The sequence below is a fragment of the Simochromis diagramma genome, unplaced genomic scaffold, assembly GCF_900408965.1.
Source record: "Simochromis diagramma unplaced genomic scaffold, fSimDia1.1 OVJJ01000602.1, whole genome shotgun sequence".
Taxonomy (NCBI): domain Eukaryota; kingdom Metazoa; phylum Chordata; class Actinopteri; order Cichliformes; family Cichlidae; genus Simochromis; species Simochromis diagramma.
Window position 1 is genome coordinate 5,120,297 of NW_024387040.1, and position 26,830 is coordinate 5,147,126.

Here is a 26,830-nt window from a genome sequence, read left to right on the forward strand (position 1 = left end):
TTGGCTTAGGAACAAAAAGTGAATGTCCAATCCGAAGTGTGAAAAATCTGAGGAAACAGAGTTTTGTTTTTTCTTATATTAGAAAAATATAACATTTAGCAGGTTTTACTACATGGGACAGCTGAAATGGGACCGCTGTTGCGCGCGCTGGGTGTGTCACTGGACGTAACGGAAGCCGTCTATCCGGTGGGTGCACTGTGGGAACAGTATAAAGCCGCACCACAATCCGAAACGATGGGAAAAAGTTGCACTGGAGCTCAAGCGCGGTGTCCTGTTGCGTGATCTCCCGCAGATAAACTCAGGAAACTGTCTCCCATTCGGTGATCCTCAGCTCAGAGCGCAGCAGTCAACCGCGCTGTGCTGCGTTTGTAGTCCGGTGGAGAGAAAAGAAACAGAAGGGGGGGGGAAAGGAGCCACAGCAGGAATACAACTTCTTTCATGCGTTATTTTATTTGAAAGCGCAAAGCTGCTTCGGAGTCTCCAGACATGATGAATTTGATTCTCTTCTCCGTGCTGTTTGGATTTTATGGTGTTCTAGCAAAAGGTAAGTAACGGGGTCAGTTTTGCAGATGTTACGGGCGCACAGAGTGCGTGCCGCAAGGATAACTGCTAATTTACACAGACCTGCGCTAATTTACAGTCAAGGAAACTTGTTTGTAATAGTTAGTTAATTAGAGCCAAAATCCGACGCTGTGAATCAACGTAGAAACGTTTGTAGCATGCGGTATTTTATTTCTGACTTCATGATCGTTATTTCTTGTAAACCTGACAAACCTAACAAAAAGAAGTATTTCAACTAATCAAGGTAGAAAACAACAGACGGACAGCTAATCCCCCTTAATTATTGCGCTGCCGCTCCTCATTTATCGGCTTGTTGTGTCGCCGCTGTGGCTGCGTGTCTGAAGCTGTAAACCTCCTTTTACGCTGAGGATGATAAGCGCCATATCCCACCCGGACACTTGTTTGGATAACCGGGACCCCTGTGGCCCGGCTCCTTGCCCGCATGGCCTCTGCTGAATGGATGCGCGCAGGCGTTGTTTCCTGAAGCTAGTGAGCTTGTCAATAATATAAATGGATGAGGGGTCAAAAACTCCTCTGAGCAGGAACCGATGTGAATTTGTGCTCATTGCTCAAACAGTCGCTAGGTTGCATTTATGGAGTCCAGTGGAAGCAGTTCAAGGAATAAAAAATGATGCTTCTACAGGTGCAAAATAGAATAGAGTAGAATCACCCTTTATTGTCATTGTACATGTTCAGCGAAACTGGCATATCAAGTCGTGCGTTACATTAAGAACTCGATCCGGGACATGGCATTTTTAAAAAGTTTTAATTTAATTTAATTGTTTTGTTTTGCATACGGTGAATTTTAAAAGATGTCCTACACGTGTAACGACTTATTACATCACTTCTAGTTATCCTCGACTGTTCATGTGCTATTACTCTTTAAAATTGTGTTTTTTCATTTTCCAAATGCATCATGGCGTTTGTTTTAAATCTGTCACTGAAAACAAAAACTCCACCAATTATTTCCTGCTGGATGACAAGTAAAACACGCACATACATGCATACCTGTACTTAATCCATATGTACATATATAGCAGTGTAATACAGAGAAAGGAAGAAGTATAAAAAATGTTCTGCATCAATATTTATTCAACTGAATGTGACAAATAACGTGAATCAGTCCAGAATAACTGCAGAAAATACATAATAATAATGATTAATACATAATATAAAATATAATGCATAATCAGCCGTTCTGAAAAACACCTTCTTACACAGAACAAACTAAATTCTTCATTTATTCACACCCCGCTGTCACTGTTACCTTTAATACATTATATTAATCAGAATTATTGGAGAGACTATTCTAGACTGGACCTCTCTATATCTGTTAGTATTTTAAAACTGATAATAAAATCATATGATCACATTTCACTACAGGTAAACAAATTCTTCATGTCGGCTGATTGTCTAGAAATCTTCATGCTCCTGAGATTTATTGCAGTGATGTAAATTTCAGCTCAAAGAGTTTACTATGTCCTCATTAATTTGTCTGAATTTCACCTTAGTATGCATCTGCATGTTTCTGTTCATGGCACTTTAAATATTTCATTGCCCTCAGGTGTTTGTTTTGATTCCCTGGTACGTCAGTGAAAGGAATTTTTACAAGTAATAAGCCTTTGTGGAAACTAACCACAGTACTTCCTGGTAATGGCAGTGATGTTGTAGTTAGGATTGCGAAATGCTTTCCTTTACCTGATAACACAGAAAGTGTGCTAATTAGACACTTGTTTAAACAGCTTGTTGAAAAGCTGGAGGAGATCCTTGACTTCCCCCTCCATCTTCCATTCTCCTGCCTGTGTGTGTGTATTTGCTGCCTCCTGTGAAACCCAAGGAAGTAGCATAGGAAGTGTTAGCAGTATGAGTAATACTAGATACTGTGCTCAATGGGGGATCCACTGGGAACAATGATGCTGACAATGAAAGGCAATAATGGATTTAAGTGATAAATTCGCTAACTGCCCTAGCAGCAGTTTAACTGCTCACAGATCAGTGGAGGTGGTTCTTTATGAGCTGCTGTGCGAGGAGGAGTCCGAGTGAAGGACGGGCTTCCCTGAATGATGTTTCCTCTGTTGTTTTGAGGAAGGAAGGGTGGACAGTCTTTATCTCTCATTAATAAACCTCAGCGATGAAGTGGAGAAATGCCTTTATTTGATAAACAAGAGGGACACTGCTTACGCATTTCCACAAAACTTCTTAAGTGGGTTTAGCGAGGAGATGTGAGCAGGGTCAGAGATGCTGATGGAGGACGTGCTGTGGAGGTGGGAATCACCCAGACTGGTTGGCATACCTTACAGGAAGTGTGTTATCTTTCAGGATTTCCCTAAAAGTGATTGAAAAGGGTTTTTCACTGTGTACGTCCCAACCACATGGACACTTGTCTCTACACCTGAATTAAGCAGTTAACCAGAGTCTACAAACTCAGTCCAGATGTACCCTTTTCACTTTGACATTTATAAGTTCTCCTTGACCTCTAACCTCTCTGGAGAGATCCATAGGTTAATAGATACTTGCTATGAGACAAACCACACTACAGGTCATTGGGTGTTGAACTGTTTCTATAAATTTACTCATCTTTTCCGCGCTCTGACCTCTGCAGATAAAGATCAGAAGGGGAGGTTCAGCGTCCCTCTCCTGGATGTCAAAACTCGGCAGCAGGTTCTGGATGCTAACCAGATGCTAACGCTCAACTGCAGGTGAGTTTCAGGTAGAGGCGGAAACATCGTGATTTAAAATCTGTAATTCATTTTTTTTAGTAAAGATGGTGGTAGAAGTGTAACTTCCTGGAGGAAAAAAGCCTTTTAAAATGTGTTCTATGAATGCAGTGTTTATGTGCTGATAGCCACTGAAATTAAAGTCAAGTTTGGATAACGTTATTAACTAACTGCCCAAAATAAGTATCCAGAAGTGTTTTGGGATGGGTGCCTGCTGCTAAGACTTAGAAGGATTTTGGTAGAGAGATCTGAGCCAGGCATCCGTAGTTTGGATAAAGGGCTGAACCTGGGTTGGGATTGAATGAGACAGTCACCATGACTGATATCTGGTTAAAGAAATCTCTTAATGAAGGCACAGAATTATGAAAACTCTTAAATAAACACTAGAACACTGAATAAAAATAAACCATCAGCTGTTGTGCAAGCACCTTACATCTTTCCCCCTACTTCTTGTTCCTCATTCTTTCCTCTCTAGCTTGAGCATCTCATAAAGCAGCTTAAAAGCATGAGTCAGTTTTTCCATTGAAACAATCTCTTCAACATTTACTAGTGATCCTTTTTCTAAATAAATTACAAGCACCTATTATTACGTGTTATTGCACGCTTACCATGTGCAGCTAAAACAGAATTAGAGTCCAATATATATCTTCATCTTCCACACACATGTTGAAATCATCTTTGGATAAAGGGATACAGTTACAGTGATGTAAGCTGTAGAGGGTTACCAACTCACTGTAACTGTTGACCAGGGGTCGCTGGCAGCTGAGCTGGACGTTCCCAGCAGGCTTGGACAGAGATCAGGTGGACGTGAGTGAATCTCGCTGTGGAAGGACGAGCAAGCATTACTGCAGCCAGGTGAAAGTCAGCAGCATCCAGGCCCAGCACACCGGCCTGTTCCGCTGCAGGTACCAGGACAAACCCCATAAACAGACATCCATCTATGTTTATGTCACAGGTAAGACACCGCTACCCCGGGCACTTTTTTCTGTTCTGCGTTATGTTTTTTTTTAATAGCTGTTTTTAGCCCGCTCATTGAGAAGCCCTTCACTCATTCACCCTGCCATGTGTATTGTTTGTAATGTCAGGTTAAACAGGATGCAGTGGGCGCTAAATACAGACCAATGCCAGTGAGCCAATTATATCTAAACACTGTTTGTCCTAACAACACATCCTTCTAGATGACTCTGGCACAGTTTCACTGCCCTCCTCCCCTGCCTCCCCCTTTTCTCATCCCAGGCCTACCTCCTTTTTGTCTATATATAAATTATTCTTCTTCTTCTTTTTTTTTTTTTTTACTTTCGTTTACGTGCTACTTCGAGGCCAGGAATAGCCCAGCTGCTGAAAGGCTCAGGCCCGGGCAGAGTTTCCCAGGGCATCAGCCTTATCTGCTCTGCTCAGCCTTGCTTGAAGCATCCTGTGCTTTGGGAAGGAGGGGAAGGGCTCGAAGGGGGTGTGCTGGGAGGGAATGTCGCTGTGTCTCTACAAGGTGGCGGCAGGGCGGTGTGTGGAAGTGTGTGTGTGTGTGTGTGAAGAGCTGAGAAGGATAAGATGAAGGGCAGTAGCTCAGTGGTATCCAGGGGCAGAGGAGGCATGATGTCTGCCCAGCCAGCTCCTCCCTGTCCTGGAAGGTGACGCTGCTCAGTCTGCGCAATTATGAGGCAGAGTTGGGCTGGAAGCCAGGGTCACAGGGCACATTACTGTTTAGCCAACAGGACCCTTGGGAGCCATCAATCGCTCAGGTCACCATGTCCATTAAGCGTCAGACTTGGCCTGCGGCTCTGCTCAGACATTTGCCTCCCTCCCCGACTTCTCTATTAGGAATCAAAGCAGAAGAAGGAAGCCTCCAGGCTACTAGTCCTTGGGGTACTTTTGTTTGAATGTTCAGAGATTTGCTTTCCTTGAATAACACCCTATGGTCACAAACAATACAGCGAGCAACACCCACACCTTTGAATGGCACAGCGCTTTTACAGTAGTCGAGCCGAGAGGAGAAACACAGAGAAGCCGTTTGATTGCCTCCAAACAATCTGAGTGTTTATCGCTGACTACAGGCAGTCATTTGCTGAATGGGTATTCAGTGAATGTTTAGGAGTGTGTGTCTGTTTGCTTTTGTTTGTTGTTGTTGAGACTGATATTGGAAGTGTGTTTGTGTGTGCGGGTGTGTCTTGTGCAAAGAGGCAGTTTCTATATGTGTGCATGACTTTAAAAGTTGGCCCAAAATGATGAAAGGGATCTAAAAATGTGGAAACAGCAAGAGGAGTGATGCAAGAGCTTGTTTGGAAATTTATTTACGGGCCTGTCTTTCACTTTATACATGCATCATTAATGGGACCAGGATGCAATATGAAATGAATGCTAGCCAGTCGAGAACAAAACCAGGAACAAAAGGTCCAGATTTTCTGCTAGATTTAACAGACAGGTAGCCACAAAGGAGCCACTCTGCTAATGCGTAATTTTAACCTTGACTCCCCCAAATATTTTTTTTTAACATATCATATGTAAGAAAGACTCTTTATTCATGCATTTATTTTACACACTTAATATTGTACAATATGTGTCCCTGACCGCAGTGTTTGGGTTTCAGACAGCCAGCAGCTATTCGTGGATGATGCAAATATGAGCCCAGACGTGTTGTACCTGAAGGAAAAGGAGCCACTGGTCATCCCCTGCCGGGTCACCAGCCCCAACGTCACCACAGAACTAGTAAAGGTTTGTGCAGGAGATGTGCTTTTTATCTATCAAGTGACTGAACACCTTTTAAATTTAATGCACTGTGCATGGGTGCAGAGACCTGCTCTGCATCACGATCCATGTTCTGATTGTGTTTGGGCACTCGTGTCACACTTTGTACTTCTTCGCTCAATCGCTCACGTTCCGCTCTCTGCACATCATCGTTGCTTTGCCCCAGTTTTTTCAATCAGGCCTCACATATGCACGCGATACAGTGTTCAGTCATGTCTCCCTGTCCAGATCATTCGCCACATTGTTCTTATCTTGGCAGCCATTGCACTGTGGCGTGTGTGTCCGTTTGTTTGTGTCCGTCTGCGGATATGTGTGAAAGTGTGTGCGGATATGTTTGTGAGTGTTGGCGCTCGAGTGCTGAGTGAGGGGGAGAGCAGAGAGAGTAAAAGTGCAAACTATTTGCGGGTTAATCAAACGTGATTCCCTGCTTATGTCTTTAACAAGCTCTACCTGTTTTTGAGGGTTTTTACTGGGAACCACTGTTGGCACTGTTTTTACCTCTGGAGACAGGACATGGGGTCTGGAGTGCCCCACTGGCCACTGGCCAGCACCACTTCCCACATCTCACCCTCTACATCTTGTAGTAGGAACACTGGCTGCCAACTTCCTCCAACTGATGCTTTAAACAGCTGGACAGCCTGGTGGAGGAAGCAGAGGTGGCTACTGTTGGGCCCAATAGATCAAAGTAGAGTCTATTCTCTTTAATCAGGAGCATTCGTCATTAAAATGACGGTTTGTGCGTCACTATTGGAAAATGATATCTACAGTCAACAAGTTATAAAACATACAGTACTGGCTCAGGTCGAGACAGTGAAAGAAGGCTAAGTAAGTGTTGGTTATTCTGCTTTTGGATGCACAAAACAGAAAGAATACATTGAAGATTAAAGGCAACCTCAGCAGTTTAGTACTGCACTTACAGTAAAGACACAGATTAGAAAGTGTGTAAAATTAGTCCAGCAGCAGAAGCAGCATGGATTTATCTTTTTTTTAAAGTCAACTACACCTTTCATCATGCAAATTTCATGTTCATCCATCCACTCTTTGTTAAGCCCTTTAATTTCCCTCCATCTGCATTTGTGGAGGTCAGTGGCTGAAGCAGACTTTAATGCCAAAGTAAGAAATAGTTCTTTAGATATTCTCTGTTTGGACCAGCACACCCAAAGCACTGACACATTAACAAAAGAGAAATATGAAGGAATTTTAGATTCTCGTGATTTAGAACACAGGAAGTCCAAAAAACTTGGACAAACTAAGCCGTGCATGTCACATCCACATTTGTCCTGCCTCCATCTCGGTGCTTGGATCAGCTAAGGTAATTATTCTAAAAATAGCTGTCCTCTTCTTCCTTGATATCCCTCCTCTTCCCCTCCAGTTTCTGGTCGTAACCTGGAACCCACTCGCTGTCACTGGAGTGTTTTTTTCCTGGAAGGACTTTGCGCTTTGCCTGCTTGTCTAATATGACCCTTCTCGAGAAGAACAATGCGCAGGAGGTTCTGCTCTCTCGCTGTAGCCGTGAAAGTGACCGGGAGGTGCGGGATCACGGGGTCGACAAGTCAAAAGTCTATATCCTGTAGTAACAGGATGCAAGGAGATGGACTGGAGTCACGTTTTTCATATCCTGCCTGACTCTTTTGCTCCTCCCCTTTTCCCTCCACTTTTTTCTTCATTTTTACCGATTCTCAGCATAGGCACTGGAGTAAGAATGGCACACAGGGTGCTAGAGCTCACGGGCTGGGTGTCAATGAGTTCAGAAGAGGAAGAAGTGAGGAAGTATCTATTTTAAAGGCCTGGGACAGGAGAAGGAAGAGCTCAGTGCTGTCTCGGGGGGGTCACATCACTCTGGGAGGGGGATATCAACCAGTTCACATCAGGGGTGCACGAGAGGGGGAAACTGTTTGTGTGTGATGCTGGTGGAGGAGGGCTCTACCTGTTCCCTCGGGAGAGGGTGGGAGGCTTCCACCATGTCACAGAAACTCTAGTAAACATTTCCTTGTAGCAACTTCCAAGAAAACAACAAGGTTGTTCAGTTATACAAGGTAGACAAGAATTATAAAACAAACCCTGTGGGATTATAGGCAGCCTCATTCTTCTGGAGGTCTTTATCTGAACGAAACTGCACAGCATCCCAGAGGACTTATCTCCCCCAAGCCCGAGGATGATCTGTCCATTGAAGTGAAAACAAAAGCTCAAATGACATCAAGTGCATGAATTTCTTGTTGTTCAGCAAACTTTTGGTTGTTGCTGCGTGATTGCCTGGCAGCATGACCACAGCATGAAGAAACTGGAGCTACCAAAAACCTGCTGGGGCTCAAGTTGAACATGCAAACTCCTCACAGCATGGATCCACCTGCTGTGAATCAACGGCGCTAACCGCAGAACCAACATGATCCTGGCACCTCTACTTTTGTTTTTAAAAACATTGCTTTGAGAGAAACGTCCAAAATGAGGCTTGACTTGGACTTTTAGGAGTTTTAAAGTAAAGGTTGATTTCCAACATCTGTTCAGGAGCTTTTTATCATGTCCCATTATCAGTTGTATGAATACATTATTTGATGTCTATCTTCAGATAGATTTAACACAATACTGTTTCACATCTAATACATAATCTGAATTCATACTTGTTTTCTGGAGCAGGCAGATGCCTCTGACTCAAAGCAAAAAAAAAAAAAAAAAAAAGCAAAGTCACTGTTGCAAATGACAAATAGTCACAAATTACAGTTATTTTCACTCATAGGTACAAGCAGGTTCTTTCCACATTTGTAATTTATCATGTGTTCACATTTCAAAGTTAATCACCATGACTTGTATCTTGAGCCATGACAATTGTTTGCTCAGTGTGGTTAAACTGTGTCATCGCTTCTGTGCTGTAGACTGTGGTGCAGTCAGACATGTGATGGGTGTTGTTTTCTCCTTGCCTCTTTCACAGTACCACAGCCACAGCTTGAGTCCAGACCAGAGGAACATTATCTGGAACAGCAGGCGAGGCTTCACAATCAGATCTCCCACCTTCTTTTACATCGGCCTCTTCTTCTGCCAGACCACTGGTGACATAGTCCGACACCAGTCACGCAGATATTTTGTACACAGAATAGGTCAGCAAGCTCTTTCTGCACAACTATATAAATCACGCGTAAACATGTATGTGTGCATCAATGGTTTTTGTGCAAAATCCCTGATATTCTACTTATTTTTGTCTCAGTGAATAAAATCAAAGATGTGCGTCTGAACAGCAGTGAACATACGCAGGCCTTAAAGGGACAGCGACTGGTCTTGAACTGCTCTGCCACTGCAGAGTTGAACACCAGAGTCAACTTCACATGGGACTACCCTGGAAAGGTCAGAGCTACTTTACAGTCTCTGGAGATGAAAGAAGCACATGTTTAGACGAAAAATGACCTTTGATAGGGAAGAACCACCTTCCTGCCTCACTTCGCAAAATATATATTCTATCAGCCAAGCATGCTACATCTTATACTCAAGTAAACGTCTTAGAGATTCTATTCATATTTATTTTGAAGTGTAAAATAAGTGGAAGGTATGTAAGTAACACAAAAGCACTGCCTGTGCAAATGAAATCCCCTTTAGGGTTGGTAAATGTCTTTCATTTTATACTCTATTAGTTAGGGCTGTAATTAATGGCGTTATTAGTGATTTATAACAAGTGCATAACTCTTTCCCTTGCACAATCAAAAGATTACCCTTCAGTGTTAATCTCATGGCTCTTCTGTCATGTTATCCTGCAGAGTATCAATGCCGGCTCAACTTTCAAAAGGCTCGTGAAGCATCAAACAGAAATGTTGTTCTACAGTATTCTGACCATCCCGAAGCTCCAGCATTCAGACCGAGGCCGCTACACGTGCCGCGTCACCAGTGGTGATCAAAGCCAGCACAAACAAGTCAATGTTATTGTCTATGGTGAGTTTCCTCCGCTGACCCATCCCGACATTCAGGAAATTCACCGGCAGTCATCTGCCCGGATTACTCATTCCAGTCATGCTTGCTTAATTTTTTTAAGTTTCTGTGACCAGCGCATTCTTTATCACAGGCTCCAGAACGTCGCAGCGGTATCCAAAATTTGACGTCAGCTTTTTTAATGCACATTTTTCCCTCATTTTCAGACCGACCATTTATCAACCTGAAACCCAGAAACGGACTGGTGATGATGGTGCAAGCAGGAGAGAAATCTTATAAAATCTCTCCCAAACTGCGAGCGTTCCCGGCCCCAAAAGTCATTTGGTAAGTGATCAGAAATACTCCTGTATCCTCACAAAATTTGTGACTTGAGAGCTTCTTCTTTAGTGTTCATACCTCTCGAGTGTTTTTTTTTTTAATTTACGCTTTACCTCCTTTAACCTGGAAGCTTATCTCAGCTAACTTCTTAATTTCTTGGAAAGAGGGAATGACTTCCCAATAAAATATGACTCATCAGCACTTTAAGTATTCCAACTTATTTCCTTCCCTGCAACTTTGTTTCATCCTTCACACACTAGCTGAAGCTTTTCGGAAACATCCCTCCTCTCCACTTTACTCAGAGGTCTATTTTTTTTTTCCTGGCAGGCTGAAGGATGGCACGGTTGCAGCAGAGCAATGCTCCAGATACCACATGAGTGGGAATTCCCTGGTTATCCGGGATGTTGCAGAAGAGGATGCTGGGAAGTACACGGTCCTCGTACGAAACCAGGAACACAGACTCTACCAGAATCTCACACTCACACTTGTGGTTAACGGTGAGAAACAACAACAACAAAAATACTTCTTCAGCTCTAAATGTCCTGTCCTCAGGACATTAAACCTCACTTTTTTATCATGTTTATCTCGGCATCATCTCGTCTCACAGTGAGTCCAAAAATAGGGGAGAAAGCGGTGTTGCTGCAGGACCCGGGCTCCGTACCACGGGGGAGCAGACAAGCCCTGCGTTGCACATCCCACGGAGTCCCTCCTCCACACATCCAGTGGCTTTGGCATCCCTGTCCGTCTAAAGGCCTGTAAGTACCCAGAACATCACAACCTTACCAGCACTAAGCACTAAAGCACTAAACTAATTTATAAAATCCATTAAAATGTATAATTTTCTATACTTTATAAATTCTTAAATAAAGATAGCTGGTTTCCTAGTATGCACATAATTGACCAGAAGAACAATACAAGCCAAATATAAAAACCATACAGCTATACAGAGCTTCAAGTGCTTTTATTATATTAAAATTTGGCACCTCAGAAATTTACTTCACATACTGTGCATAATTAATCTGCAAAAATGTAAAAAAAAAAAAAAAAAAAGGCATATATATATATATTTTTTTTACCTTTTTGGCTGCAAGGTTAAAAATATTCATAATATTATAACACTTCATGTGCACATAGAATAAATAATGATGTTTCTTTTATGTTACTCATTGGAGTGTGTGTGTGTGTGTGTGTATGTGTGATTTTTTTTTTTTTTGTTGTAAAACGAGACATGTTTTGTCTATTTCTGCGTGTGTTCAGACAGCGTTTCCTTCTTGTAACCAGAACAGATGCCTTTGGGGGCCTTTCATGTGCAGGAATGTGTGAAAATGTGTGTGTGTCTGTGTGTGTGTTTGTGTGTGTGTATTTCATCGGCCCAGTGTTTGCATGTTTGTTTGATTGTGCAGCTCTTTCTCATATTTTTGTTCTCTTACTGTCCATGTGTCCTTTCCATATGTTTGTTTAAGTTCATACAAATCTGCATCCTATGTGTGTGTGTGTGTGTGTGTGTGTGTGTGTGTGTGTGTGTGTGTGTGTGTGTGTGTGTGTGTGCCTGGTACATTCACAGACACAGTACACGTTGTATCTCAGACTTGAAAGGACAGAGAAAAAAAACACACTTCAATAGCAGCCAGTTCCGTGCTCTCAGTCACGATTTGTTGGTTTCCAAATCAAACGCTATGATTTAATGAATTTCCTGTCCAGGAGGCAGAGTGAGAGGCCTGTTTATTATTGTGATTGCACACTGCATCCTGTGATGCTTTTTCTTATATCTGACACACACTCAATATACAAAGTTCTCGTGAGAAATGGCCCAGCCTGATGAAGCGAAGGGACAGTCAGCCTTAAACACAGCCTTAAACACGCCAGTATCCAAGCAGGCATTTTGGCAGAAACATTGATTGAGCTGCTCTCGGAGGTCAGACACGTATTGTGTTCCTTACGAACAAGTCAGAAAGGTTAAGTATTACCTGAGAGCACCACAGCAGCTGCCCACGCTCTTTTGCCCCCTGAGACACACTGACATCATAACTGTACTTGACCCTTAACCCTCGCACTCTCACAAGGCGCCATGCCAATCAATCTCATCCAAATGCCAAAAGTTATCTACATAATGTACATTAGGATTGTCTCAGGCCGCCTGGCAGCGCCAAAGTATGCAATCTTCAGTGTCAGAGTAAATCCAGGTCAAGTGATGTAAGCTCTTTTGTTCATGCCGTTTAATGTATGTGTGACAGCACCTTTGTCTTGTTTCACAGTAAGATGTCAGATGCAATCTGCACATGTGAGAAATTTGGCAAAGCCCAGTTTTTAATCATCACTTAGATGAATAATTAGACTTTAAGCCATTTTTATTCCATTAATATAATGTGATTTGTAGCAGTATTGTAATTACATAAACAAAGAGGCATAAAATAAACTAAAAGGCTGTATTTCCCAACAAAGTGGAGCAGCAGAAGTTATAGTAGACCTAAAAAATGAGTCAAGCATGTTTGCACAGTAATTACACTGCAGATTACATTTGGCTTCTTAACTGGCTGCCTCACGGTCCTTTGTAAAGCTCTGTTCTGGTTCAGCTTCAGTGTCTGTGCTGATTGTATTTCTTTGGACTGGTACTTTTGATTGGATCCTCACTGGGCCCCTTGTTCTTTGCAGCCCGGCTGCACCACCACAAGCCTGACGCCGTGCTGGAGGAGGCCCAGGGACAGTGGACCAGGCTGGGCCAGGCTGACGGGGGGCCTCTCGCCTGGGTCCTGGGTCCACTGCTGGGTCTGGCCCTGGGAACTGCAGCGCTCTTATCTGGCCCGAGCAGGAGGTGCATTGGGCTTCCTGTGCAAAAATCAGAGCGCTTTTCCTCTCGTTGTTTGGCTTCCTCTCCGACTCGAGGCGCTTCCCAGCGGCGTGATTGTCCCTTCGTCTTCAAACGTGGCACGGCCCGCTTCCTCAAGAGCTTGATCTATTCTTGAGAGCACCCCCACACCCCTTCCCCAACTCGTCTGCCCCCTACACATACCTCTAAACCCCCTTCCATCACCAGCCCTGACCTGCACCACAACCCAGCATCCTTCACATTTACCAAAGAAAAACTCCCCATCACCTCCCACTCTGGAGCCCTCCCCCTACATCACCGCCACCTCCACACACTCATCGGTGCCTCTCGACAGCAGCCAAAACCCTCAGTGACATCATCAGTGATCCATAGTGACAATCGCAAGCTCGGTATACTGGAAAATGAGTAAAGTGACTTGGAACACTGCTGAGCAGTGACGACGAGGAGATACAAAAAACCAGGAGTTATATACGCCACAACACTAAGGATATAAGGACACCTGCTTCACTGATTATTTATTTCCTTCCTTTTTCCAGTTTAAGTCTCCCCGCTACACCAGGCTGTCCTGTAGTTCGATGCTTTTTATATTTCACAGACATTTGAGCCAGAAAAAGTGCAATTCCACCCATCCACCAGCCACATTTCTGGAGCTGCTTTGCTTGTTTTTTGTGTCCTAGAGTGGTACTAAAATGGGTGCATGAACCGTGTCTGCCTGTCCCAAGTCCCGATCTGATTTTGACATCCAAAAGAGAAAAAGAAAAAAAGCTGTGAGTTTCTGTTGCGATTTTTTTAACCACCAGTAGAAGATCAGTGTGCTTACCTTGGACGGGCGAAAAAGGAGAGAGGACATGCTTTGTGCTGTTCACTATGGGATTCCTTCAGTTCTCTATTAACAGACTAAGTGTCTGCAGATACCTACCATGTAGGAAGTCTGAGAAGGCCAGAGACGATCCTGTGTCGCTCACTATCATCCCATATCAAAATGTCTCATTTATGTGTCATATGGTGTCAGTATAACAGCCCTGTTGTCTTTGTATCAGAAGTTAATTAAAATCTAAGTGTATGCGTGATACTACAAGCCATTTTATGAGAATGAGTAGCATAAGTGTTTGAATAAAGTCCATTTGTGCATGTGATCGTAAAGAGGGTGACAGTGTGTGTGCTTGCGCACAATTAATTGTGTGTGTGTGTGTATCCTATTCTACGGGTGTCTGCTAATGTGATTAATTGCTTGTATACAGATGTTCTATGAGTAATATATGAATCTAATATTTAATAATTTTATACAACTAACTTACATATGACAATATTTGACTCTGTATGACTCTCTTAAGCTGTACTGAAGTGTTATATCAGTTGTTTGTGTTTTTTTGCATTAAACCTTGCTTATATTTGTGTATTCGTTTACATGCGCCACGGTTATTTTGGGGGGTTGGGGGCTCATACAGGAACACACAGTTGCAGCAGTAAAAGTGTATTTTAAGCAACATAACAGGAAAGGAAGAAAAGGCAGCAGATGACCCCTCTGATACACAACTCGAAGCAGTCCGTTCATATACCCAAGCAGCCGCTGCTCACCCTGTTTGCAAGCACACACTGTGTGAATGTGGTGTGTCTGCGTGCATATATAGAAATTTATACGTGTTCATTTTCTGTGTCTAACCATGTTCATGTTCACGCATCCATCTAACTAATTCTATGTGCGTGTGTGTTTGTGTATGTGTGTGTGTGTGAGGGCGACTTTGAGTCAGAAAGTGTTTCCTGAGAGGCGTGGGAGTATTAGCTGGGTGGTATGGTACTGTAGGTGTGGGTGTCTGTGTGCATTCGCATAGCATGTGTGTGTCAGGCCCTTGGTGTCATGCACAGGGTGGGTCGCTTGTGTAACTCGCACACTATCTCGATGCCAAGAGGAAGAGCAATCAGTGAGCAGAGAGGAACCGAAGACAGGGAGGAGCTCAGGGCAGACAGAAAAAGATGACGACAAGGATACAGACAGAGACAGAGAGATGAGAGGAGGGGGGCAGTGGCACATCCATAAACAGGCAGAGCATCAGTGAACAAAGTGGAAGTGATTGTTTACAAGCAGGAGGAGAGTTAATGTCTTAAAAAAAAGGAGGGGGGATCCTTTTATAAGGTAGCTGTTTTATAAAAATAAAAAAGAAATCACCCCTGCACGCAAAGTCCAGGTTTGTTTATTTCTGCTGCAAAACTGGCCATTTAGACATGGGAGTCTACAGGGATTCACTCACCTGTGGAGCCAGCCTCAAGTGGGTATGTGAGGAAACTTCAGTTTTCAGCCCAGTGGCTTGGTCTGCAGGTGCGCACCAGATTTTTCACATTAAAAATGTAATTCTGTAATAACAACTAGTGTTTTAAAAAGCTTTTATAGTTGAATTTAGAAACTAAACGCACCCTTGTTATATTTTTCTACGTATTTAAGTAACGCTTCTTCACTATTTAGGCTGTTTGTGTGCAGCCAGATGATCACCTGCAGTGTACTGAAAGTGAGGCACAAACAGGAGAGCTTGAATCTGTGGAGGTGAAGTCTGTACTTGTTGTGCTGAGGTATGTGAGCTACAAATACCTCAGCTTAAGACATTAACATTTGTAAGTTACTGAGAATTTATTCATTGCTCAGGATTTTAATTAACATTTAAACTGGCTTCACATTAGTGGTTGACATGAATAATTAACAGTTCAGTAAGTGTTAGCTTAATCACTTGAAGTCAGTTTTGTTTGAACAGGAACATACACATACACGTAAACAGAGAACATAGTAAAGCTCATAAGTGAAAAACATTAGTCAGAAAATTTGAATAAAAACACAAATAAATTTTACCAATGATAAAAAACTGTGACTGTAACAGAAAAAAATTATAGTGAGCTCAACCAAACCGAGAGAGACCCCAGATTTGACTAAAATACCTAAAAATCTAAAAACAGTGAGGTATTTAGAGGTGATTTGACATTGTCAGCTGAACAGCTTCTTCTGTGGGAAGGTACGCTGTTTCAGAGCCCGAGGGCAATAACCTCAAAGGTCGCCTTTAGCTTTTACGTGAGGGCAGTGAGGGAAGTCATTGGAATGATGACCTCAGTGACCTGGAGGCAAAATACTGAGTTAAAAGATCAGTATCGTGGAGCTAATCCATTGTTTAAAATCTATTCAAAACTTCACAGGCAGTCAGTGCAGCCGAGTTAAAACAGGAGTGATCTGCTGCAATTTGAGCCATCTGCAAGCGAGAGAAAGTGGAACTGGGCAGTAGCTGTCCAGCTGAGAGGCGATGGCGGATAACACATGCAGGACTTTTCCAGATCAGTGACAAATTAAATGTGAGAACAAATAAACTGAATCAACCGGAGATCCGTTTCACACTTTGGTTTTCTGTCTCTCTCTGCAAACAGACTCATTTCCCCTTTAACCTCCTGGCGTCCACATATGTGGACATCACATTTTGAGTTATTTAGACCAAAATACTCAATTTTGCTCTGCAAGGGCCTGATATCCACTTATAAGGACATTATACTGCTACTGTTCTATCGAAATTTTAAACGAATATCCTCATATGTGGCTCTCATTTTTCTTAGAAACAAAGATTAGGTTAAAAAAAGAATCTAGTAATTCTTTGTTTTTACATTGATCAGGTCCCAATCAGCCCAAATATCAAAGAAAAATTAAAAATGCATGCCGTGGAAGAGTGGAGGTTAAACAAACAAAATTGTATTCACTTGATGAAATGAGGGTGCAATATTTTTTTCCACTATAATATAAACTATTTTAACTATTTTGTAATAACATCTACATGTTTTTTTAAAATGAAAAAGTAAATCTCAACACAAATAATTAGCAAGCATAAACGTTGAACGTTTGTAAAGGTTGCCTTTTTCACATGAGGCATTGTAAGATATTTATTAAAATCTGAAAAGAATATAAATAATAAATAAAAATAGTAAACTTTAGAAAAAATATATGATTGACTATATGGTCCTTTGAAACTTCTGAGGATTTCTTTGCTTGTTGATTTACAGCAAAACAAAAAAAACCAAAGAAAAAAAAAGAATGACAAATCTGATTATAGCGTGGGTTTTACTCACTGTAATGAGTTGTTTTCAACAGCAGGTCTGGACCAGAGTGGCAGCGCAACTACACAATTAGCTTGTTGCAATCTGGTTTTGCAAAAATTAGGCAAGATCATCAAATCCATTTTAATTTGACTCTGAGAAAGTGGCACCGCTGGATATATATATATATATATATATATATATACATATATATATATATATATATATATATATATATATATATATATATATATATATATATATACATATGTAGGTTTTTTTTATGTTTCAGTGTTAACCTGAATATGTGGGCGCAGAGACGAGCTGTGTTAACTGATAGTTGTTTTCAGAGGTGCAATGATTTCAAACTTGTTTCTAATGTAGATCAGACTTTCAGTTTTGCTTTTTGCTCAGTACTGAAAGTCTGCGCTTACTTGTTTTTTTTTTCTTAATGAAACTCCCCAGTTCTTTGTAATTTCATGTTGAGAAACATTTTACATTGCTCTGTGCACACACAGTCTTTCACAGAGTAGTGAATTCCTCCACATCTTCACTCCTAACATTACAGGTTTCACCAGCGTTGCTAGCGTTGCGTAACTTTTCCAGTGTATTGTTGCCTCACTGTCAATTTTTTTGAAACGTTTTACAGAACTGTGTGACTGTTGGTGCTGAATTTAACAATTTGCTCATCTTAACCATTTATTATTGAATTCAGTTGAATTTTATTTATTTAGAGCCAAATCACAACAACAGTTGCTATGAGCAATGGAAAGGAAAAACCAGACTCGGGGAGGGGCGGCCATCTGCCGCGACCTGTTAGGTTGAGGGATGGAAAACAAACAAAGGCACGCTGTGAAAGAGAGCCAGATTTTAATAATAATTAAATGCAGAAATGTGTATTAACACAGAGCGAGTGAAACAGGTGACTGAAGAAGAAACACTCAGTGCATCATGGGAGTCGCCCAGCAGCCGAGACCTATTGCACCATAACTAAGGGAGGACTCATGGTCACCTGATCCAACACTAACTATATATCCTAATATAGTGCATTTTTTTCTCTGTTTTCCACTGATAAAACTGTTTAACGATTCTATAAATCACAGAATTTTGGATTATTTTAATTTATACATCCTTCTATATTTAAATTGTGGACCAACAATCAAACAGAAGCCATACTGTTGTGTTTTTTTCAAATGTGAGCAGCTTGCCTCATAAATGCATCATCCTTCACTTAGTTTCAGTTCCTGAGAGGTGACATTATTATCGTTTGAATCTTTCCTAAAATGCAATTCACATGACATTTCATCTGGTTTGATGCACCTTAGAAATTCAAGCTACCAAAGCAACAAGAAGCACAAATCATTTTCAGAGACAGCAAACTTCAACAGCATTCAGATAATAAATCCTTTAAATGTTTGTGTGCGTTTAAGCAACGCTTGAATGCAGTGTGACTGTGTTTTCTCCAGAAACATCACTTATATAGTAGAAATAATTATATCCATGCATTTCCTTATAGCTAAAATATTTAAAATTTTGATCTGAATAGTTAACATTTTGAATAAGCACAATAGTTATTATTTCTACCAAGAAGTTTATGCCTGTAGGTCGGCAAACATGATCGGTCAGAAGGTTTTGAATGAATTCTGATAAAATTTTTGTGTCCATTAAAGACAGGCGTACATCCACCAATGTCTTCAAAGTCAACTTAATGATTTATTGGTCAGAATTTGAAAAATAACTTGTAAACTTATAAAAATAAACTATGATTCTTACAACTGTAGTGTGTTGTCACGGGTTCATATGTCGTGTCACATTTGACCTTTGATCTCTCCTTTAAGGGTTAATAGAGCGATCTGAAGGTCGAAGTGATTATAATGTTTCTTACTGTCGTTCTTTGTACTGACAGCATCCAGGCACATAAGGTATCACATATGAACATTATGTTATTATGACTTTGTTATGTACACTGCAGTAATTGTTTAAGTAATGAATCATTTGAATACATGTACGATTTTTCTGAATATGTTTTTTGGGGTTGTTTTGGTAAACAAGATCAATTTATGGTCAAAATATTTTTTCACGTGATATATTTTACTAAACATTTAAACAAATTTCAGTAAATTACTCTAAATGCATATATTATATACAAATTTATAAAAAAAATCATACTCAAAATTATATCAAGTTTATTAAAATAATGAAATCCTGCACTTTTTTTTACTACACTGGAAACACCTTAAAGTGTGTTTAAAAAGGACACAAAATTAATATCTACAGATTACGATACTATTAACATCATTATTATATTGCAAAGAAATAACTCACTCCTGGTTGTATTTTTGTTTCTCTTTACATCACATCATATTTGATCTAGATAATTTCAATTCATGAATTTAGCATTTAGCATTTCTTACACAGACTAATTACAAGAAATGGAGGAAAAAAAACCCAAGCGATGATCTTCTCTCCTAGAGTTGCGAAACTAACTGATCAAGCAGTCTATGTGTATTAAGGCCCCACCCAACTCTTGTATAATTTAAGAATTTTTTCGTCATGAGGTGATGTGCGTAAATAACCAAAAAGCGTCTTGCATAAGCTCAAGTTCCCACAGCTCCTCCGGTGTGTAATCTATGGATTTAAACTTGCAAGAGTCATTGAGGGACAGGAACTTGTGTCCTGGAAATGTGGGCTAATTTGTTAAGAATAGAAGGAAGTTAATCGGCAGGATGACAATACCACCTCTGCATCCTTCATAGATGAACAATCCAACATTACATAGCACTTCAAAGATCCACTATTGTCAGCTTGCAGGGCAGGGAAAGACGACATGAGGCTATTGACAAAAATGTGGTGATAGTAACGATGATGTGATTCGTGGTTTAACATCAAGCAGCAGCTGTCAAAGCGTTTTCCTGATGTTCTGCTCTTCCTCCTGCTGAGCACAGCTGAGAAAAACACTCGCACACCTGGAAGCAGCCAAAAATTATTTTTGTCAAACACAGCTGAGTCCCTCTCTTCCTCCGCCTTCAAGGTGTGTGTGTCCCACGTCTTCCTCACTATGGAGCCCCGTGACAGAGAGTCTTCCCGCCTCGTTTACACACAACCACATCCTGAGTGTTACGCACAGAGAGGAAGTGCTTCGGGGGAAGAAAAGAGTAAGTAAAGAACAGAAATACACACTGGGACTGACAGAAAAGCTGTGATACGTTAGTGTGGAAAATAAGCTTTAAAAAAAATCCCAGTTTGCTCTATAGGAAAAATTTCATGTCCAAATTCTGGCATATTCCTTTCCTGCAGGTGCACTAATCCAAAAAGAGTGTGCATAATATTTTAAACCTCTTATTAAAGGGACACTCCACTGCACACGCTTGCAGGTTCCCTCGTAGTAAAGTCTCTCCCGCACACACTTAGAGCTTCTCACCTATAATACGAGTGTTGACCTACTAAGTTGGAAATGGGCAAGAGGTCTGGCTCAGAGACCCCTATTGTCTTCTCAGTGAGCCCATGGAAAACATGATTCCTGCCATCAGTGGCAGAGGTAATGAGCCTGAACTTTATGAATGTGGGTGTTTTTCATAATGTCTTAAGTGCCGGTTTGTTCATGCGGATGTTTGTGCTCTCCATAGACGGTGGGGGTCCTGACTGTCGCAGAGGCCTTTGTGTCTGGAGTGTATCGCTGCATCGCCTCCAACTCTGCGGGGGCAGACCAGCTAGACATCCACTTCTACATCACAGGTGATCCCAGACAAGATCAATCATTGTGGGAGTTTTCTTTCCTTATTCCCACATCATAAACATGGAGTAAAGCTTCTGCTTGATCCTTTGTACATTAACTCAAAGTCTCTTTATGCAGAGCCTGCATGTTCCCAAAATAGAAACACCAAACTATCTTATACTTATTTGATTATTTTACCCATTCAAATATATAGTTAGATTTCTGTTAGTTTTTTGCAGATTTGACTCTGCACACCACTATAGTGGAATTTCAAACATTCAAGATGAAATTGCAGAGCAGACTCTCAGATTTAATTCAGGGACTTTAAAAAGGTATTGCATGAATTGTTTAAAAATGACAGCTTTTAACACAAGTCCACCCTTTTTAAACACTCAATTAGATAAACTAACATAATCTTAAATATAAGGATTGTTTTTAATATTTGGGTAAAAAACCATCTGCAGTCAGTGACTCTCTGTAGTGTAGAACCCATGAACATCACCAAATGTCCTGTTTTCACCCCTAAGATGCTTTGCCAGGTCTGCAGCTGCCTTCAGTATGTGGGTCTCTGTGCCTTCAGTTTTGTATTTAATACATGTGAAATGTGCTCTGTTGGGTTGAGATCAGGTGAATGACTTGGCCACTGAAACATATCCCATTTCTTTGACTTAAGAAACTCTTGGGTTGTACTGTCCAATCAGTTTTGTGCCGCTTGGCTGGATCAGAGCAGAGAATAGAACCCTGTACACTTTACAATCCATCCTACTACTTCTAGCAGCTCTCACATCATGAATGTACAATAGTGGCTTAATTCCTTTGGCAGCCATACATTACTATTCTGTCACGAGTGGCTTAAAAGCTGTGACACATAATCAGACCATTAGTCAAGTAAAACAACAAAAACATTTTATTTGAATTCAACAAAACTCAATGAAGTTACAAAGGAAAAAAAAACATTCCTCAGTCAGTAAGTGAGTAGTGTTGGCATGTTTGCTTTTTGCCTAACGTGGTGAGTGAAATGTTGTTTGGGTAGAGAGAAAAGGAAAAAGGTCGAGTTGTTTTCCCCCCCCCGAGGGAGCAAATGGAGTGCGCGTCTATACTGGTGAAGACTGGGCCGAGGTGTTCCCAGTCACTAATAACTCAACCACACCCGCTGTGCATCTCTAACACAAAACACACAAAGACAACCTGCCAGCCCAGCAGCCAAAAGAGGCAGGTTCATCACGTTGTCTCCACTATGTTTGACAGATGGTGCGGTAAACTTCATGAGCTGTTTTCTCTTCATTCTGGTGCAAGTTTAACTTGGTTTTAATTTTTCCAAAGATCTTTTTTTCACCAGTGCAGGCTCTTTTAGTTTGTTTCCTGACAAAGTCTAATGCTTCCTTCTTGTTCCTGAATGTAACCAATGGTTTGTACCTTTGCAAACCCTCTGTATTTACACGCATGTAGGTCTCTTCATTGTAGACCTTACAATGATGCATCTACCTCTTCCAGACTGTTCTTGACTAGATAATGTGATGGGATTTTTCTTAACCATGGAAAGAATTCTGCGATCATCCATTTTAGTCACCTTCTCTGGTATTTCAGGCCTTTTGGTGTTGCAGAGCTGGCAAGTGGATTCATGAATCATTATTTTTAAGGAGTATAATAAATTATTTGGGGTTTTTTTAGTCTAATGATAACTTTCAAGGGAAAAACTGCTTGTCGGCCAGTTGACCTCTTACTTCTGTGCCTCTGAAAATGTGGGACTGTGTGTAAGAACAGTTAATGCAATACTTTTGCATTGAATTAAAGCTGAAATCCTCAAAGGCAAAATAGCACACATAAAAACACCTTTATTCAAAAACTTAACTGTAAACAACTCCATTACTAACATGAAGGTTAAAATCCTCTGAAATCTATGATTCATATTGATTTGCTTTTTACACCAATGCGCACACACACACATTCATACATTCCCTAATGGCTGGCACATTTTCAGGGTTTTATGATGAACTTGAGCTTACAACATCTTTACTATGTTGTATGAAAAACAAAATACCCTTCAGTCAACATTAGCAGTAAATGAAGAGGCCATAAATATGTGCAAATGTGCAGACAAGCTTATTCGCATAATAATCATGTTTGAAAAACAAAAAAAGATAAGGATATTGAGTATTGCAAGAGTATTGCAGCAAGATCACCACGCTGATATAAAAAGAGACCGTGATGTCTCAGAGCAATGGATTTAAATGGTTGACAATAATAATAAAATAAAACTGCAGTCAGTATGATGCAGATATACTTAAAGCCAGAAGTGTGAATTACTGTTCAGATACAAGAACTGAAGTAAAGCTGAGCAGAAATGCCTGCACAAAGATATCACGCAGAGTTGAAAATACCCGGTAGCACATAACAGTTTGCATGCATCACGTACATTTCGTACTCTGTAGTTTTGTGTGCCATGTGAAGTGTGTTGTACAGGTAAAACCTGAGTGTGTATGTGTCTGCAGTCAGGCTGCGCTGAGCTTTTAGTGTGTGAGCAAGAGCGAAACAGGAACCTGGCGCTCTTATCATTCCACTTCCCCGTGCAGCGCACTTCCTTGGACTGGCAGGTCCACTTATTTCGGGAGGCCTTGGGGTGTTCGGGAAAGATAAACACTATCTGCCATCAGGAAACTCTCAAGCCGTTTCCACGGGAAGTTTCAGATGGCTAAAGTAAATAAAAAGCCTTTTTACTGTATTCCACTAGCTGCTTTAACCCACAATAGCCATTCAACATAGTTATCAAAGGTTATAGAAATGAAGACTTGGTAGAATGAGCTCTCCTGGTTTCAGGCACCAGTCAGGATCCAGACTCGCATGTCAGGAAACTGAGACGGCTTATTCATCTCAGTGGAGGGTTATTTGTTTATACCTCCTCCTTACTTCTTCTTTCCAACTAATCCATGTATTTCTCTGCTCTGTGTCTCCATCAGATGTCCCTGGAGGCTTCTGTGTAAAGCAGCTGGAGGAGGCCAGAGAGGGTGGAGACCTCCACCTCACCTGTTTAGCCAATAAATACCTGTACACAGCACTGTCATGGCAGAGAGTGAACAACACAGAGGAAGCCCAGTCTCGCGGCTTGAATAATCAGCAGTTCACATTTGGAGAGTTCTCCAACTCGCTGGTCCTGTTAATAAGCAACCTGACGGCCAGAGACAGTGGAGCCTACAGATGCTCTGCCCGCCACATCGTCACCGGGCAGGAGACACACCTGGACACACAGGTGGAGGTGACAAGTGAGTAATCTCAACCTAATGCACTCATAAAGAAGAAAGCTTTTTTTTTTTTTTACAGTACCCTTTTAAAACTGCACAAAGCTTTTGAAGATAAGTGAAACCTATTGTAGTTTGAACTGTTTTGCTTATGGCAATCTTTAATATGTGTTTGCAGACTTACAGAAGGAGTTTAACTTAAAATTAATTTTCTATAAAAAGAAAAGAAAAAAAAGGACATATTGAGGACATTTAAACTCACAGCCTCTTCATGTTGTTCTAGTACTTTATGTTGCAGTTGTTTGCAAACACACACATTCGCAGAGGTCTTGCTGCTTGGGAATGGGTCCCCTTAGTTTCCTGGGGCCCCACCCTAGCTTTGCTCTTGCACTCCAGCTCAGCACCTCTTTCACGTGGGAATGAGCTCTTGACTGGAGGAAGAGCACACAATGGCACTTCCCACAATGCCACATTTACAGGCCCCTGTGCAGCGCTGCAGGAACAATCAGCCAATCAGACACTGTCAGGCCCCAGCCCTCGCAGACAATCATCAATTGTTGTGCAGGAGGAAGATAGAGGAAACAACAATCAGTTGCTGTGGTTAAGTGACTTTTCTTCGTGTCTTTTACGGCTGTTCTCAATACAATCAGGGCTTAGCGCGTCAACTTCCTCCCACGGGACACCCAGCAAGGGAATTACTAGAGATACGGGGTGACTAGGATGAAAGAAGTGGTGGTGGTGGGGCTGGAAAAACAAGAAAAGGGGAGAAATGGAGAAAAATTTTAAACATGGAGAGTATGAAGTCATCTATTTTTATTATCATGTATCGTTGTGCAGTTATAGTGTATAAGAGCTGTGTTGGCCTCATTGTATGCACTCACGCACAAGCAGCTGTCCGCACAATGAAAATGTTCTGAAATTAGTTTTGGTTTTTCTTTTGTTTTTAGTTCAATTCAGTTTCACTTCATTTCCGGAGTGATTTTTGATTGTTTCAGCTCAGTTTTTCTAGTTGGAAAATCCGTAGTTTTACTTTCATTTTTATTACTTTCACTTTTACTCCTTTTATTTATCACTTCAAAACAGGAGTCACTCTCTGTCTATGAATACACACAACACTTTCTGAACTCAAAGTCGTGTCATGTAGACATCCAACGTCTTAGTAAAGAAAATGTACCAAAGCTTTGTCCGGAATGTTGCGTTGACGTAAATTAAGAACAATTCCTGGATATTTCTATTTTATTTCAGATGGCTTATTTTTTTTAACCCCTTCACACTGAATGAGTCAGATTTGTTGCGTGAGTTTTTTGTACGTTTTTGAGACTCCTACAGCAGAAGTGTGATTACCGCACACACTAAAAAATTGCACACACCCCTGTTCTCTGCTGGCCATCGGGGCGGGGGGGCTGGAAGGAGGTGTTGGCCGTCCGATTGAGATCTGGATGGGTCTTCCTGCTGCTGTGGAGCCTGGGGCGGTCTGCTTGCCTCCACCCCGGGGGAAAGGGTAACATCTCCTGGGTCTAGGTGCCGTTTCCCCTCCAGGGGTGAGGGTACCTGGACCCGGGGTATAGAGTTTGTTTGGGGAGTGTGATTGTGTGTACAGTGTCCATGTATGTCTATCCCTACGTTGGGTGAGTGCTGAGTATTTGTATATGTGTGCATGAGGGTGGGAATGCATGTTTGTGTCTGTGTGTGCCTGTTTGTCTGTGTCTATATGTCAGGTTGGGTCTTACACTACACCTCTCTGGGAACTCCCAGGTCCTCCAAAGGCCTATCTCCCCTCACCGCACTCCCTGCCGGTAACTGATGCTCTCAGGGGTCGGTGCGTTGGTGGTTCTTGGTGTCTGGGGCTGGGCGCTCGGGTATGTACCAGCTCACTCCCGGTGGCTACTTGGCAGGGCCTGGTGCCTGTTGCTCGGTCAGGCCTCTTCCGGGGCAAAGGGGGCCCTCGGGCCTCCGGCCTCTGGGCCTGTGACTCGGTTCACTCTGGCACAGCTGGCTGCCGGCAGAGCCGGCGAGCACATCACTGCAGCCCCCTCTGGCTTCTGCTCCGTGGCTATTGGGTGACCCCTCATCTGGGGCTCTCCTCAGCTCTTCCCAGGAGGGTGGCACGGATGCCCCTCCAGTGGTCCTCCTTGGGCTCTCGCGTGTTTAGTATGTTGCTCTGGTTTTTTTTTTTGCTTGTTTTCACTTCTTTTTCTCTCAAAAGGTGATCCAGGAGATTTTTTTCTCTTCTTTCTCTTTTTAAGTGCCCTTTCTCACTATCCCTCCTCATGTCTGTCCCGTCTGTAACAACTGAAAATAAAATAAAATAAGTAATAACAACAAAGGTCGATCAAATGGACCAATACGGCAAGGCCGTGATGATCCATGTGGCAAAGTAAATCCATTGGGTCTCCTTGTTGGTCTTCAGAAAACAATTCTGACGGCTAAAGAACCAAATGGGACAGGCAAAAAAATAAATAAATTTAAAAAATAAAATTGCACGATAGATTTTTAAGCAATAAATTGAAGGGAAGAAATGTTGCAAATATAATGCAAGTTAAAACTCCAATCCAAATTAATTTTTTGTTGTTTTTTGTTTTTTTTTAATCTGTCATGAAGTTTCAATAAAAACTACTAATAATAATAATCATTTTTATCATTAGTTTTTCAGACTTAGTTTGAGTTTTGAGTTTAATTTTATTAACCTTGAATTCACCCCATTGTTGCTGCTCTTTGTATTGCAGGGTTATTAATAAAAAAA

General features: G+C 41.6%; 1 protein-coding gene across 2 annotated transcripts in view; it reads left to right on the top strand.

The window, feature by feature from the left end:
- Positions 1–91: 91 nt before the first annotated feature.
- Positions 92–26,830, top strand: part of flt1 (fms related receptor tyrosine kinase 1) — a 38,549-nt gene continuing 11,810 nt past the window's right edge. The window contains exons 1-13 of one of the 2 annotated variants that reach the window (XM_040043703.1): positions 92–544; positions 3,164–3,260; positions 4,028–4,233; positions 5,863–5,987; positions 8,947–9,112; positions 9,220–9,356; positions 9,764–9,935; positions 10,139–10,256; positions 10,578–10,747; positions 10,858–11,005; positions 20,168–20,291; positions 20,763–20,871; positions 23,809–24,111. In XM_040043703.1, coding sequence (XP_039899637.1) covers positions 487–544; positions 3,164–3,260; positions 4,028–4,233; positions 5,863–5,987; positions 8,947–9,112; positions 9,220–9,356; positions 9,764–9,935; positions 10,139–10,256; positions 10,578–10,747; positions 10,858–11,005; positions 20,168–20,291; positions 20,763–20,871; positions 23,809–24,111 — 1,933 coding nt within the window. In that variant the 5' untranslated portion in view covers positions 92–486. Of the gene's footprint in view, positions 545–3,163; positions 3,261–4,027; positions 4,234–5,862; positions 5,988–8,946; positions 9,113–9,219; positions 9,357–9,763; positions 9,936–10,138; positions 10,257–10,577; positions 10,748–10,857; positions 11,006–12,902; positions 14,477–20,167; positions 20,292–20,762; positions 20,872–23,808; positions 24,112–26,830 lie in introns of those variants that run through there. The other variant, XM_040043704.1, reaches the window with a different exon arrangement.